The following is a 17112-nucleotide window of genomic DNA, read 5'->3' on the forward strand; positions in this document are numbered from 1 at the left end:
AAGAATAAAAATAGGGTTGGGCATGTAGCTTGGAGATATAATGCCTTAGGGTTTTATCCCCAGTATGGCAAAATAATAATAATATTATGATAATAATAAATAATTTAACAACTCCAGAGTTTAGTCTTTCTTACCTCCTTCCCTGTTTATAGTAGTCATTTCTCCTCTTTTTCTTTCTTTAATGATTCATTTATATAAACCCAAGAGATAAAGAACTATTTATTACATTTTTATTATTTTGGGGATTGAGAACATGTGTTGTATATGCTACTTATGGATGTAATTATTTGCCCCTTATAATAAACTAGTTGAATTTGAAAAAAATGATAGCTAACCTTATGAGAGTTTGGTTTCTGCACACCAGACATAAATATATCAACGTCTAATTTTATACATGTGTTGGCAAACATCTGTCTCAAAGTTAAATGACAGCAGTGTTTGGCAGTATATATAAATGGAAAATACTTATGTCTACTAATAAAGCTTTTATAAAACGTTGAATTTACTATGAGAATTCTTACTATGTTATCATTGAACTTAAATATTAAATTTGTTAACTATCTTTATAGTTCTCCTTATGAGATAGATATCTAATGGGTCAGATATAATTTAGGTGACATTCTTGAGGTTAAAATTAGAAATAATATACTTTATATTTTCCTTATTTCTCTAGGAGGGAAATTTAAAGAGATATCCAACACCATACCCAGATGAGCTTAAGAATATGGTCAAAACTGTTCAAACCATTGTACATAGATTGAAAGATGAAGAGAACAATGAAGACTCAGCACGAGATATGAAACCACATGAAGATCAGCAAGTTGTAAATAAAGATGTGGTTGTGAAGGTTAGTTAGAAAACTTAGTTAAAAGAACTGAACAAAGCCCTTTTCATGTTCTTTAAAATCTTCAAGATAATAATATAATGATCTTTTTAATACCCTGAATGTGCTTCTAAATGTATGGTTTTTTTCTCAACTGCTTGAATTGGGAAGTGAATTCCTATTGCTCTTCTTACAATTCTGTGACTGTTGAGTATCCAGATTGGCAGAGTAGTGTCAACAAAGCCTTTAAAAAATCATTGACTGAACAAAGAATAAGATAATCCTTGTCAAAAAAGTCATTAATATGGAAATAATCTTTTTTCCTTGTTTGATAATATTGTTTCACTTCAGTGTAATTGCTGTGACAGGCATTTGACATTCCTTTGGGATGTTTCATAAACTCATATATTTCCAAGTTGTGTATTTCTTTAGTGAACTCTCCTCCAAACATTGTGTCATAGAACCAAAAGTTTTATCTTCTCTTTAGAATTATTGTGCAGTCTACAATGAGCAGAAAGTATCTTAACTATCTGTTGTTAAGTATGCTGAGCTAAATGACTCTCTTGCCCTTACAGTTTATACAAGGAAAAGTAGCTTTGGCTAAATTATAAATGTTAGCATCATTCATGAATCTTTATAGGCTACCAGTTCCTGATGTGTGGACACTTATATGGGTATGGTGGCCCAGGCCTTATAATTCCAGTACCTAGGAGGCTGAAGCATGAGGATCCCTAGTTTAAGGCCAGTACACAGTTGTGTAGTAGAACCGTTTCAAAATTAAAAAGGGCTGAGAGTATAGCTCAAAGGGAGAGCACCCTTGGGTGCCACCCCCCAAAAATTTTTTTTTAAATCTAGAATTAGAAGTTGATATGTTACTCGTAAATATTATTTGAACTTTGAGTAGTTAAAAAATTTAAAGCATATGAGGTTTTTATCTTTTTTATTATTTAGACTTCAGAAAGTACTACACCAGTAAAAATCAAAGTTGATGAAAGAGAAAAGTATATGATGGGAAACTCTATACAGAAGATTGGTGAAGCAGAAACTGAGATCAGTCCTGGAAATTTACCAGTGACCACAAATATGAAAGCCTCTGAGAACCTGAAGCATATTGTTAACCATGATGATGTTTTTGAGGTATGACTATTCTGGAGTATTCATAAAATTTCTCAGTGTACTATTTCATCATTGTCAACTAAAGTAAAAACTTAATACTATTATTAAAGAAAATAGGCTAATGAATTATTGAAAAATTTTGTATTTGCTAAAAGATCAGTTATTTATCACTTTAAGCTTAAAATTTTTATATTCTTTATGCACAAATGTTTAACTACTAGATAAATTAGATTATGGTATGCACTCCTGTAAAAAACATAGTTGTAATTTTTTTTATTTCTGTAATTTAAGAAAGACTTTTTTAAAGATGTAAGTTATTTATTTGACTTATTCAAGCATTTATCTTCGGATATAAAGTGTTTTTTGTTCTTTGTGGTGAATGCCTAACACTTTTGTAGATAGTTTCTTCTAGTGGATAAAAAACACAGCTTCATTGAGCTATATAACTCACATCTTATACCATTCACTCAATAAAAATGTAAAGCCCAGAATAGCCAAAGTAGTTCTTAGCAACAAAAACCATGTAGGAGGAATCACAATGCCTGACTTTAAACTATACTATAAATCTGTAGTAATAAAAACAGCATGGTACTGGCACAAAAACATACAGAAACCAATGAAGCAGAGTAGAAGACTCAGCAACAAATCCATACACTTACAGCCAATTGAGTTTTTACAAAGGGACCAGAAACATATACTGGAAAAAAGATAGCCTGTTCAACAAATGGTATTGGCAAAACTGATTAACCATATGAAGAAAAATGGAAATAAACCCCACTTTCTCCCCCTGCACAAGAGTCAAATCAAGAAGGATCAAAGACTTGGAAATTAGACCAGCGACCTTGAAGCTCCTGGAAGAGGGCATAGATCCAAAACTGAAATAAGAATGTACAGAGCAATGCCTTTTAGTATATTTATAAAGTTGTACAACTGCCACCACATCACTTTCAGAACATTTTTTTTTTTTTTTAACCTTCTGGAAGAAATCTTGCAGTCCCTACCATTCTTCAGTTTGCCCATCCCCCTTATATTTCTAGGCAACAAAAATCTAGTTTTTGTGATTTTGGGTTGTGTGTTTCTGGCCTGACAATTTCTAATGACCAGTACATTCTTAAATTGAGTCAGTAGTCAAAAAGCACCCTTTTTTCCACTTTATCCTGAATTCCAGCTGTGTATGACTTGCCATACCTATTCTTTTATGTTTATCTCTACTCAAAATGTAATTCTTCTCTTTAGACCCTCTTAAGGACTAAAATGAATTTGCCACCTCTTCCTCCAGTACTAACTAATTTTCTTTATAGTATCTTGAACAAGGTTGGCAAACTAAGGCCAGTGGCCTCAGTCTAGCTCACTGCCTATTTTTGTATGATTTGCAAGCTAAGAATAGCTTTGCCTTATTTAAAAGTTGATTAAAAATCAAGAGGAATTTCATTTTATGGCATATGGAAATTATTTTTTATACCAAGTTTGTTGGACCTTGGTCACTTTCATTTGTTCACATATTCTCTGCAACTGATTATGTTGCCACAGCAGCAGAGATGAATAGTGGAAACAGAGACTGTTCTGTTTTCTCTCCTTTTACTGAAAGATTTTGCTGATACCAATCCATATCTTTTTTATGGCACTTATAAGTAAGTAATCTTAGTACTCTGCATACCATTTAAAATTTTTTTTATTTAATTTCATATTTAACTAGAAATTAGTCTCCTGACTGATTTCATATATAACATATGATGTTAAAATTTTTATATTAAGCCGGGCATGGTGGCACACGTTTGTAATCCCTGCACTTGGGAGGTGGAGACAGGAGGATCGCGCAGGTTCGAAGCCAGCCTCGCTGGCTTAAGAGACCCTGTTTCCAAATAGAAAAAGTATAAAAATAGGTCTGGGAGTGTAGCCCGGAGGTAGAAGAGTTTCCAGGAACCCCAGTACCAAAAAAAATAATAATAATAAAATTAATACTTGTTTTCAAACAAGTCATTTTTACTGACAGTACTCAGTGATAGGTAATCTGAGACAACCCCCAAATATCAAAGACAAATTATGGAGAATATTAAAAATTCTGCCTTCAAACTGGATAAAAATTGCTATACAGTCAATTTTTTTTTTCATGGTACTGGGGATGGAACCCAGGAGCATTTTACTCCAAGCTATACCCCTAGCCTTATATTTTCTTAAATTCTTTATTTTGAAACGATCTCACTAAGTTGCAGAGGATCTTACTAAGTAACTGAGGCTGGGCATGAACCTGCCATCCTCCTGTCTCAGCTTCCTAAGTATGGTGATTATAAGCATTGCACCACCATAGCTATATGTTCATTTGTTAGTGTACCATCTCAGTCCATCTGATTCCTTATGACTCAAGAAATTTTAAGATAACAAATTTGAGAATTAGGGGGAGACACTTTTGAAACTCTGAGTTTTTCTGTTTAGTTTTGCTTGTCTATCACTTGACCTGGTACCAGACAATATAATGATGATTAGTAGTATACTTGAATAAGGCCTGCCTCAGAAAATTATGCCATAGTTATTTTGGCATGTTGTTAATAATTATAGTTTTATTGCCATATCATAAATAAACTAAATCATATACTAGTTTTAATCAACTATTATAATAAAAAGGTTTCAAACATGTTCATAATATTTTTTATTTTTCCTTTAAGGTTCTTAAGACATATTTATTCACTCACAAAATCTAAAATATAAGTTTTATAAATTGTTTTTCTTTAAACCAGGAATCTGAAGAACTTTCTTCTGATGAAGAGATGAAAATGGCAGAGATGCGACCACCATTAATTGAAACTTCTATGAACCAGCCCAAAGTCGTAGCACTTAGTAATAACAAAAAAGGTTAGATGTGGAAGGAAAACATTAAGAATAGAATGGCCTGAATAAAATGTTTAAAATAGATTTAATTGAATGTCATGTTATTTAAGACATATTTTAGAAACAAGTTTTTAAGCATGCCTTTCTGAAAGGTTTTTCTCCTTATTTCTCATTTTTTAAAGAAAGATCTTGATAGGTCTTTTCTCTCTCTTCATGCACATATGAACTTTATAAGCAAACAAGCCTAGGTGGTAATTCCACTTCCACTATTTATCTGCCACATAATCCTTGGGTTACTTAATTTTATCTGCATATACATTTCTAATTTGACAAGTAGTGAAGCTAATATTTATCCCAGAATAGTTTTTTTTTTTTTAACTCCTCATTGCAGCAGCTGTTTTTTCATGTAATAATGCCAGATTCTTTTTTCTTTACCAAATATTTATCCAGTTTTTGGCCTTTATGACATCAATGATATTATCAAAATGGCTTTTGGATAACTAAGGTTCATAATAATTGTGGAAGTGATGCCTCATATTTGTTGAGGCTTTACTTGCTGGTTGTTTAGCTATTATACTAAATGTTTTTCATGCTATTATCTAATTGTCATAGGCTCATGAGGAAGAGGAAGAAGAATACATTTAGGAAAGAACTTTAAAATCACCTAGTTTAACAGTATTTTAAAGTAAGACTCCAAAACTCAGGTCTTGAAGATGAGATTACGTGACTACTTGAGCTGTGTTTCTAAGATCTGAGAATAGCAAAATACCTTAATTCGTATAAGCTTCCATGTATATTTCCTTAAAGACTATTTCCATGATTTGGCTAGAATTGAGTGAGTTAAAAGCAGTCTTTTAAAGGCCAGGCGCCAGTGGCGCACGCTTGTAATCACCGCACGTGGGAGGTGGAGACAGGAGGATTGCGCAGGTTTGAAACCAGCCTCACTGGCTTAAGAGACCCTGTTTCCAAATAAAAAATATAAAATAGGTCTGGGATTGTAGCCCGGAGGTAGAAGGGTTTCCAGGAACCCCAGGATCACACCCCCCCCAAAAAAAAAACCCACAAAAAACCAGTCTTTTAATCACTACTTTTTAAAAATACTACTTTTTAAGACTACCTGCCTATAAGAGAATGTGAACATTTTAATATAATTTAATATAACTCTTTTTAATATAATTGTTAACAACCATCTTACATGGAGAGACTACCCTTCATTAACAGGTCTATGAAAGCTTTAGAATCATGAAGAAATAAGAGAGCTAACCTTTGAAAATTCCTTGGTTTATTTGTGTTTGTGAAATGATTCCATTGTTTTTTATTATCAGAATATCTAGCTAGGCATGGTTAGATATTCTGGTAATAAAAAATACAATGCTTTAAATAAATTTTAAAACATTTTAATTTTTTTTTTAATTTTAAAAAATAATAAAAAAATACAATACTTTGATTGTATTAAAATAGTGTCACAGATGTGTATAGTGGCACACACTTGTAATCCTAGTATTTAGGAAGTCTAAGAGGAATGCAGGTTTGCAACCAGCCTCAGCTACTTAGGCCTTCTAGCAACTAAATGAGACTCCGTTTCAAAATAAAGAATAAAAAATAGAGCTGGGCCAGGCGTAGTGGCACACGCTTGTAATCCCTGCGCTTGGGAGGTGGAGACAGGAGTATCACGCTGGTTCAAAGCCAGCCTTGATGGTTTAAGAGACCCTATTTCCAAAAATAAAAAAAGTATAAAATACGTCTGGGAGTGTAGCCCAGAGGTAGAAGGGCTTCCAGGAACCCCAGTACCACCAAAATAAATAAATAAATAAATAATAATAATAGAATGCCCCAGAGTTCATTCCCAGTACAGCAAAAAGTAAAATTATGTATATGTGTATGTGTCAATCAGTCAAAAAAAGCCCTTGGGTTCCACCCCCAGTACCACCAAAAAAAAAAAAAAAAAAAAAATTTACAAGCTGGGCATGGTGGCGCACATTTGTAATCCCAGCATTTGGGAGGCTGAAGCATCGAGGTTCACAGACCAGCCTCAGCTACTTAGGCCCTCTGCAACCTAGTGAGACTGTGTTTCAAAACAAAAGAATATAAAATAGGGCAGTGGGTATAGCTCAGAGGTTGAATGCCCCTAGGTTCCATCCCCAGACCCACACACACACAAAATACAATTTAATTTTTTTCCTCGATACTGGGATTTGAACCCAGGGGTATTCTACCTTGGAGCTACAACCCCAGCCTCTTTATTTTGAACAGGGTCTCACTAAGTAGCTGAGGCTGTCCATGAATCATGATCTACCCGTCTCACCCTCCCAAATGCTGGTTTTTCAGCCTTGCTAATGATTATACACCCAGTTTATAATCTTTGTATTTAGGATGGAATTTTTAGGGGTGCCTCTGGTTATCTTTTTATTCATATAATTTATTGCCTCAGGACAATATAAATGCCATTTGATCACTAGAACGCATTTACCACAGATTCTTGGTAAATTTATCATTGGTCTTAATTTTTGTTGTTGTTGTTCTGCTTCAGATGATACGAAGGATACAGATTCTTTATCAGATGAAATTACACACAACAGTAACCAGAATAACAGCAATTGTTCTTCTCCATCTCGGATGTCTGATTCAGTTTCTCTTAATACTGATAGTAGTCAAGATACCTCTCTCTGCTCTCCAGTGAAACAAACTCATATTAATTCCAAAATCAGGTTTGTGAGCATCTTACAAAATTATTTATTTGTACAATAAATAAAGATAGTAAGGCACATAATAAAAACAAGACTGAAACATGAAGGTTTTCACAAGTAAATATTATAGAAGTAGCTCAGGCAGTAAATTTTTTTTTCCCAGCATTTTATAATTATTTGTCCATTTTTAAAATTTATTTTCATTTCAAAATATTTTGTGAGGGTGTCATTGAAGTTTGAACCCAGGAATATTTTACCTCCAAACTACATCCTCAGCCCTAATTTATATTTTTATTTTGAAACAAGGTTTCACTAAGTTGCTGAGGCTGGCCTCAAACCTGTGATCCTCCTGTGTCAGTCTCCCAAGTACTAGGATTATAGGCATGTACCACCACGCCTGGCTTCAAAATAGTTTTTAAATGGGAAAGAAAAGATTTTAGAAAGATTCTCAGTCTGTTGATGGAAAGGTTGACCATTTATACATTATTTGTAGGTATTAACAACAGAACTACCTATTTGGTGTCAGTTAAGCTGAAAGAGTTATAGTTAGAAATGTAGGATTATAGCCAGGGACAGTGGCACATGCCTGTAACCCCAAGACATGGGAGTCTGAGACAGGAAGACTGCAGGTTCAAGACTAGTAAGTCAGGCATGGTAGCACATGCTTGTAATCCCAGCTTTTGGGAGGCTGAGACAGGAGAATTGTGGGTTACAGACAGCTTCAGCTACTTAGTGAGGCCCTTTGCAACTCAATGAGAACTCATTTTAAAATAAAGAATAAAAAATAGGGCTGGGAGTTTAGCTTGGAGGTAGGATGCTCCTGAGTTCATCACCAGTACAAAAAAAAAAAAAAAGCCGGTGAGTAGTAACCTAGCAAAACACTGTTTTAAAATACAAACTAGAATAGGACTGGAAGTGTATCTCAAAGGTTAAATCCTCCTGGCTTAATCCCCAGCAAAACACACACACACACACACACACACACACACACACACAGAGCAGAGTTATTTGGACATATGCTATTGAAGGGTTCATTCAGATACTCTTAACTGATGCTGTATATTTGGTCTAGACTTAATTTTGTAGGGCAAATCTAAGATACATGTAAATGCCATTGACTTTGTTGTCAGTTTATCTACTGGAGTTTGCTTGAAAGACTAACCAAATGCTGATGTATAGATATTTTTAACTTTCAAAGTTAAATTATTCTTAAATATTATGTACATTTAAGTAGAATTTGTTACCTGTATCGTAAAAGCAAGATAAATTTTCTGTTTGAAAATGAGGATACAGCTGGGCGTGGTGATGCATACTTATAATCCTAGAGCTTGGGAGGCTGACAGAAGGATCGCACAGGTTCGAAGCCAGCCTCAGATACTTAGTTTCTCAGCAACTTAGTGAGACCCTGTTTCCAAATAAAATATAATATAGGTCTGGGAGTTTAGTCCAGAAGTAGAAAAGCCCCTGGGTTCCACCCCCAGTACCACAAAAAAAGAAAAAAGAAAGAAAATGAGGTTAGATATTATGTAGTTATAATTACTATTAATCATTTGTAGCTTTTCTCTGAAATTTAGGCTATGACCTAATGTTTTAAATACTAATTTTATAGTCTTTTTGCTATTAAAATGATAATTTGTTAAATAATAAAATTTTATTGAGAATAATATGATATTTAGAAATCATGTTCTTTATATAATAAAGCAAAAGGTTAAGCAAGAAATATACCAATACCTTTTTGTGCTGTATTTCTTTTTATTTTTGTTGTTGTTGCTTGATACTGGGTATTGAATCCCAGGGGTATTCTGCCTCTGAGGTATACCCTTTCTACATTTTCTTTTGAAACAGGGTCTAAGTTGCTGAGAATGGCCTTGAACTCACGATCCTCCTGTCTCAGCCCATAAGTACTGGGATTACCTGTATGTACCACAGCCCCTGGCTTTGTGCTATATTTCTAGTAATGAATATTGCCTTTTGTTTAGTGGAGAGGACAGTATTACAAAATATTTATTGAGCCGGGCATGGTGGCGCACGCTTGTAATCCCAGCATTTGGGAGGCTGAGCCCTGAGGATCGCGGTTCGCAGACAGCCTCAGCTACTTAGTGAGGCCCTCTGCAATTCAGTGAGACCTGGTTTCAAACAATAAAGAATAAAAACTAGGGCAGGGGATGTAGCTTGGAGGTCAAATACCCCCTGGGTTCCATCTCCAGACCCGCAAAATAATAATAATAATAATAATAATAATAATATTTTTTTTTTAAAAAAAGAACATTTATGGGAACCTAACTTGAATTTAAGAGGTTGCAAATATGTTGTGTTCCATCAAGTACAGATACATTTTATAATGAGTTTTAGTTATATTTTGCCTCCAATCTAGTATAAACATATTTTACTTGACTTAATATTTTTCACTTAAATTTATTTTTAAATGAATATATAAAACATAAAAATTGTATTAATGGGGTAAGATGGTGTTTCAACACATTGCTCAATTAAGGTAATATTCTTAAATTACGTGCTTGATAAAAAATGCCTTTCTTTTCTTTTTTCTTTTTTTTTTTTTTTTTGGTGATATTGGGTTCCTGGAAGCCCTTCTACCTCCGGGCTACACTCCCAGACCTATGTTTACATTTTTTGGAAACAGGGTCTCCTAAGCCAGCACGCACAGCTGGCTTCGAACCTGCGCGATCCTCCTGTCTGTGCCTCCCAAGCGCGGGGATTACAAGAGTGCGCCACCACGCCCAGCTAAAAAATGCCTTTCATCTGTGACTTTATGAACTCTTTTAACTTCAGTTAAATACACATGAAATAGTTATTAAAAGTCACATTACTGAGAAAAGTTGGTTTTAATATTTTTTTTTAATTATCTTTAGGCAAGAAGATGAAAATTTTAACAGCCTTTTACACAATGGGGACATTTTAAACAACTTATCAGAGGAAAAATTCAAGGCTCGTGATAAAAAAGACTTTAACTTACCTGAATATGATTTGAATATTGAAGAGAGATTAGTTTTAATTGAGAAAGGTGTTGACTCAACAGCCACATCTGATCAGTCTCACAAATTAGATCACATCAACATGAATCTTAATAAGCTTGTGACTAATGATACATTTCAACCAGATAGAATGGAAAGATCAAAGAGCCAGAATACAGCACTTGGAACAAGCCTTTTAAGCATCAGTTCTAAAAGGGAAGCTGAGCACTTGGAAAATGGAAACAGATATCCTAATCTGGAATCTATAAATAAAGTAAATGGACATTCTGAGGAAGCTCCACAGGATACCAGTTCTTCTGTTGATGTGGGTATTACCAAAAGCACTGAAGATCTCTCCCCTCAGAGAAGTGGTCCAGTTGGACCTGTCGTTAAATCTCATAGCATTACTAATATGGAGACTGGAGGAATAAAAATTTATGACATTGTTAGTGATAATGGACCTCAGCAGCCAAATGCAATAGTTAAAATCACACCTGCTATTGATGGAAAAAACATAGTCAGGAGCAAGTCTGCCACACTGTTATATGATCAACCATTGCAACTATTTACTGGTTCTTCTTCATCTTCGGATTTAATATCAGGTACAAAGGCAATTTTCAAGTTTGATTCAAATCATAATCCTGAAGAGCCAGATATACCAAGAGCTCCCACAAGTGGCCCACAGTCTGCACCTCAGATATATGGTCCTCCACAATATAATATTCAATACAGTAGTAGTGCTGCTGTCAAAGACACTTTGTGGCACTCTAAACAAAGTCCCCAAGTAGATCCTGTCAGTTTTCCTCCTCAGCGCCTTCCTAGATCAGAGAGCACAGAAAGTCACAGTTATGCTAAACATTCTGCCAATATGAATTTCTCTAACCATAACAATGTTAGAGCTAATACTGCTTACCATTTACATCAGAGACTTGGCCCAGCAAGACATGGAGACATGTGGGCCATCTCACCAAATGACCGACTTGTTCCTGCAGTGAGTCGAACTACAATTCAACGACAAAGTAGCGTCTCTTCGACAGCCTCTGTGAATCTTGGTGATCCAGGTCCCATCCGGCGTGGACAGGTTCCTGAAGGAGATTATTTATCATACAGAGAGTTACATTCAGTGGCAAGAACTCCTCCAGTAATTTCAGGATCACAGAGACCTCTTTCTGCACGAACATACAGCATTGATGGTCCAAATACATCAAGGCCTCAGAGTGCTCGACCCTCTGTTAATGAAATACCAGAGAGAACTATGTCAGTTAGTGATTTCAATTATTCACGGACTAGTCCTTCAAAAAGACCAAATGCAAGGGTTGGTTCTGAGCATTCTTTATTAGATCCTCCAGGGAAAAGTAAAGTTCCTCATGATTGGCGAGAACAAGTCCTTCGACACATAGAAGCCAAAAAGTTGGAAAAGGTAATTGAGCATGAGTTTTTTTATTCTTTGTGAATTCACTTATTTTCCTGAACAGTAATTAGTGTTCTTGTTTTTTATCAAAAACCAGATACTCTGAATTATTGGTCTACTCATATTCTAGGAGTTTTTCTCTGGTACTGGGAACAGAGTTCCAAGTTTAACTTAGCCAGGACGGTTGAAATGGTAGTGTAAATTTCTTTCTTCTGTTTTACCTCCCAGTGTTTCTAATGTTCATATATTTTCTTAATGTATTGCTGTGTATATATCTTTCAGATTATACAAACATACTAGAAATAATAAAAATGTGTATCTATTTAGCATTTTTGACTTCCTGTTCACTAATAATTATATAAATTTTAAAAGAAAATATGAGCTTACTATATAGTTAACAGAATAACAGCAAATGTATTGCAAGTTTAAATTCTTCAACTAAGATTTTTTTTCTAGTTCACATTACATGAACTAACATTGTCACTGACACAATTGGCTTGTGGCATGGCATTTATTCTTGACCTTTCTTAACCACATTTCTGACCCACTTGAACTCAATTGAGTGTTTTTATGGTTTCACTGCAGCTTGGAAACAGTTGGTAAAATAACCAGTGCTTATTATGTTCATGTGTAGATGATCGCATTTTGAAAGGAGTTAAAAGTTAAAAAATAGCCAGGCATGGTGGCACACACTTGTAATCCCCGCGCTTGGGAGGTGGAAACAGGAGGATCACGAAGGTTCGAAGCCAGCCTCACTGGCTTAAGAGACCCTGTTTCCAAATAAAATATAAAATAGGTCTGAGAGTGTAGCCCAGAGGTAGAAGGGTTCCATCCCCAGTACCGCAAAAAAAAAAAAAAAAAAAAATAAGTTAAAAACAAAGTACCTTGAAAAAACAGTATTTGTGCCATGGTCATGTGGCACAAGTATATAAGGCATATTCTTTAAGATTTAGGTTTATCTCTCTTACTGGATTTTGCCCCCAAATTATCTTTCCTTGGACTATTAAATATAAAATGTTTTTAATTATAGCTTTCAATTAGTTTTTAAATTTCTTAAATATTGAGAAATAAATGCATAGAATATGGTTAGTACTTTATACCTATTCATATTGAGTCATTGTTAGCTTTTTTTTTTTTTTTTTTGTACTGGGAATGGAACCCAGGAGCACTCTACCTCCGAGCTACACCCCATCTCCATTTTTTTATTATTTTGTATGTGTGTGTGTGTGGTACTGAGGTAGAACCCAGGAGCTTTTCTACCTCGGGGCTATACTCCAGACCTAGTTTTATACTTTATTTGGAAACAGGGTCTCACTAAATTGCTGAGAGCCTCACTAAGTAGCTTAAGCTGGCTTCGAACCTGTGCTATCCTCCTGTCTCAGCCTCCTAAGCACTGAGATTACAAGTGTGCGCCACCATGCCTGACTCATTATTTTGAAACAGGGTCTCACTGAGTTGCACAGGGCCTCACTGAGGAGCTGGGGCTGCCACAACCCGTGATCCTCCTGTCTTAGCCTCCTAAGTACTGGGATTACAAGCAGGTGCCATTATGCCAAGCTTGTTAGCTGTTTTCAGTGAGATTTTCCTTACTTTGAATAGTTTAACATCTGGCTGCAGTACTGCTTCATTATCATCCCTCTATTGTTTTGGCTGTAACTCTACACAATACTGAGGTTATTTGAACTTCTGTACTTTTTCAGGAACTTGAAAAATTTTTAATAGAAGACATCAGTAACATAGCTCTGTCTTTTTTTTTATAGCTCTGTCTTATAAGTAAACTTCAGGTGAAGGTATGAAACTGGATTTTAGGAGGAAGAGGCTGTATGTAGTCAAAATGATTGAGTTATGAAGTCAGTTAATGATCCACATAAATTCAAGAGTCAGCTCTGAAATAGACTAGACTTGATAAGAGTTTACTTTTGATTGAATATTTTATCATCAGTCATTGAAGGAAAGGAATAAAAGTTTGAGATTTATGCCATTAATAAATGGTTGTGGGGAATGCCACTATTACTGGACATTGAGTCAAAGTCATGATTAAGGAGAAGAGATACATTTAGTTATTCTCTGTGGTTTACATCTCAGAAGTCTTGTTCTCCCATCTGAGATTTGCCTGGGCTTTTGTAAGTAGGAAGTTTTATTGTTTCTTTTTTCAGCTTTTCTTCTTTCTGTTGCACATCTTGAAAACTTGCTATTTGGGAAGCGGAGAGACAGGAGGATTGCGGTTCATGAACAGCCTCAGCTGCTTAGTCCTTTTGCAACTCAGTAAGACCCTGTTTCAAAATAAAGAATAAAAAAAATAGGTCTGGGGGTGTCACTCGGAGGTAAAATGCCCCTGGTTTCATCCCCAGTGCCACACATACAAAAAAACTAATGAATGAAACATGAGTAAAGCTAAGCCTTAAAGGAAGAAAATAAGCTATATCTGAACACAAATACACAGCTGACAGGCTAACTTCCCATTTCTAAGGATACATAGACCATGCTTTGAAGTTAAGAGGAATACTCTCTTCTGTGATATGCTTGCTGGGATAGTCTCCTCCTTCCCAGACTACTAATTAGCTAGTGAGTACACTATGGTATATTCTTCCTCATTGGTATATGCTGCTCTTGGTATAGCTCTGCTGGATATTTTATAGGGTATTTTATTTTTCCATGACTAGGGTTTGTTTGTTTATTTTTCTTGTACTAGGAATCCGATCTACACCCCCCCCCAGCCCTTTTTAATTTTTTTTTAAATAGAGGCCCATTAGGTTTCTGAGGCTAGCCTTGAACCTGCAATCCTCCTGTATCCATCCCCCTCCCAAATACTAGGGATTAAAGACATGTACCCAGAGGCATTCTACCTCTGAATGACACCCCCAAGCCCTATTTTTTGTTTGTTTTTAGTTTTGTTTTTTTGTTGTTTTTTTTTTTTGTTTGTTTGTTTGTTTCGGCAGGTCTGGGGATGGAACCCAGGGGCATTCAACCTCCGTGCTACACCCCCTGCCCTATTTTTAATTTTTTACCTTTTTTTTTTTTTTTTTTGGTGGTACTGGGGGTGGAACCCAGAGGCTTTCTTTTTTTTATATATATATCTTTTATTTGGAAACAGGGTCTCACTAAGTTGCTGAAAGCCTCACTAAGTAGCTGAGGCTGGCTTCGAACCTGAGATCCTCCTGTCTTAGCCTCCCAAGCACGGGGATTACAAGCGTGCGCCACCACACCCAGATTTTATTTTTTACTTTGAAACAAGGTCTCACTAAATTGCGGAGGGCCTCACTAGTAGCTGAGGCTGTTCATGACCGTGATCCTCAAGTCTCAGCCTCCCAAATGCTGGGATTACAAGCGTGTGCCACCACGCCTGACCCTATTTTTTATTCTTTATTTTGAAACAGGGTCTCACTGAGTTCCAAAGGACCACTAAATAGCTGGGCTGTCTGCAAAACCGCAATCCTCCTGTCTCAGCCTCCCAAATGCTGAGATTACAAGCCTGTACAACCACGCCCAGCTTTCTGACCCCTCTCTTTCTTAAAAGTGTTCTGTGTTTGCTTCTTTGCTTCTTTGTACAGGGAATTAATTGAACCCAGGGCATTCTACCTCTGACCTACATTCCTAGCCCTTTTTCTTTTATGTTGAAGCAGGATCTCACAAAATTGCTAGGCTATCCTTAAACCTGTGATTCTCCTATCTCAGCCTCCCCAGTACTGGGATTACACGTATGTGTCACAGCTCCCAGTTTGTTTGCTTCTTTCTGATGTTAAAAAGTATTCTCATAAAGCTGGGCGTGGTGGCGCACGCTTGTAATCCCCACGCTTAGGAGGCAGAGACAGGAGGATCGCACAGGTTCGAAGCCAGCCGCGCACACTGGCTTAGGAGACCCTGTTTCCAAATAAAAATGTAAAAATAGGTCTGGGAGTGTAGCCCGGAGGTAGAAGGGCTTCCAGGAAACCCAGTACCACCCAAAAAAAAGTATTTTCATATATGAAACTGTTTTTAACTAATTGCATATAAAATGTTATCTTCCAGATGTATTGTTAAATTCATGGCTGGATATGGTGGCACACACCTATAGTCCTAGTACTTCAGAAACTGAGGCAGAAGGATCACAGATTCATAGCCAGCCTCAGCAGTTTAGCCAGGCTTTCAGCGACATAGTGAGAACCTGTTTCCAAACAAAAAATCAGATAAGGCTGGTGGTATAGCTAAGAGGTAGAATGCCCCTGGGTTCAGTCCCCAGCACGTGCTCGCGCACACATACACACACACACACACACACACACACACACACACACACACACACACACACACACATCATATATTTGAAAAATGCATTATAAAAGAAAATAAAATGTTATCTCTTTTTTTTCTTTTTCTTTTTGGTGGTACTGGGGGTGGAACCCAGGGGCTTTCTATCTCCAGGCTACACTCCCAGACCTATTTTATACTTTGTGTGGAAACAGGGTCTCACTAAGCTGCTGAGAACCTTCACTAAATAGCTGAGGCTGTCTTTGAACCTGTGCAATCTTCCTGTCTCAGCCTCCGAAGTACTGGGATTACAAGTGGGTGCCACCACACCCAGATTTTATTTTTTACTTTGAAACAAGGTCTCACTAAATTGCGGAGGGCCTCACTAGTAGCTGAGGCTGTTCATGACCGTGATCCTCAAGTCTCAGCTTTCTTTTTTCTTTTTTTTTTTTTTCTTTTTTTTTGGGGGGGGCAGAACTCAGGGGCTTTTCTACCTCCGGGTTATACTTTCAGACCTATTTTATACTTTATTTGGAAACAGGGTCTCACTAAGTAGCTGAGGCTGGCTTTGAACCTGTGTGATCCTCCTGTTTCAGCCTCCCAAGTGCTGGAATTACAAGCGTGTGCCACCACGCCCAGTCTACCTCTCTTCTTAAGTAGAAAAAAAGACTAGGTAATATATAGCATTTAGACAGTATGACTATTTGGAACCTATCTCTTGCACAGTATGCTAACTGAATAAGTAAGAGACTTTTCTTGCTTCAGCTGCTTCATCTTTAAAATAGTTGCAATGAAAATGACAACTCTAGGATTGATTAAACTTTACATGAGGGTTGGGCGTGTGACTCAGTTGTAGAGTGTGCTTTAGCATGAGTGAGGCCCTAGATCCATACCCAGCTCTGCCAAAACAAAGAAAAATTAGTTAACATGTATAAAGTGACATATATAAGTGTTAATGCTTATTGCTCTCATCCTTATCATAATGATCTAAAATAGTAACACTAGCTGATTAAAAAGTAGTGTTTTTATTAACTTACAACAAAATACTTT

At 36.2% G+C, this 17112-nt stretch overlaps 1 protein-coding gene across 9 annotated transcripts in view; it reads left to right on the forward strand.

Moving 5' to 3' along the window:
- Positions 1 to 17112, forward strand: part of ERBIN (erbb2 interacting protein) — a gene marked incomplete at both ends in the record, with an annotated part of 97759 nt that overhangs the window by 66068 nt on the left and 14579 nt on the right. For 8 of the 9 annotated variants that reach the window (XM_080713821.1, XM_080713822.1, XM_080713814.1 and 5 more), the window contains 5 exons: positions 674 to 847; positions 1775 to 1960; positions 4675 to 4789; positions 7296 to 7473; positions 10323 to 11844. In XM_080713821.1, the coding sequence (XP_080569947.1) occupies positions 674 to 847; positions 1775 to 1960; positions 4675 to 4789; positions 7296 to 7473; positions 10323 to 11844 (2175 nt within the window). The remainder of the gene's footprint in view (positions 1 to 673; positions 848 to 1774; positions 1961 to 4674; positions 4790 to 7295; positions 7474 to 10322; positions 11845 to 17112) is intronic. The other variant, XM_080713818.1, reaches the window with a different exon arrangement.

The sequence above is a fragment of the Muscardinus avellanarius genome, assembly GCF_963383645.1.
Source record: "Muscardinus avellanarius genome assembly, chromosome: 1".
Classification (NCBI taxonomy): Eukaryota; Metazoa; Chordata; class Mammalia; order Rodentia; family Gliridae; genus Muscardinus; species Muscardinus avellanarius.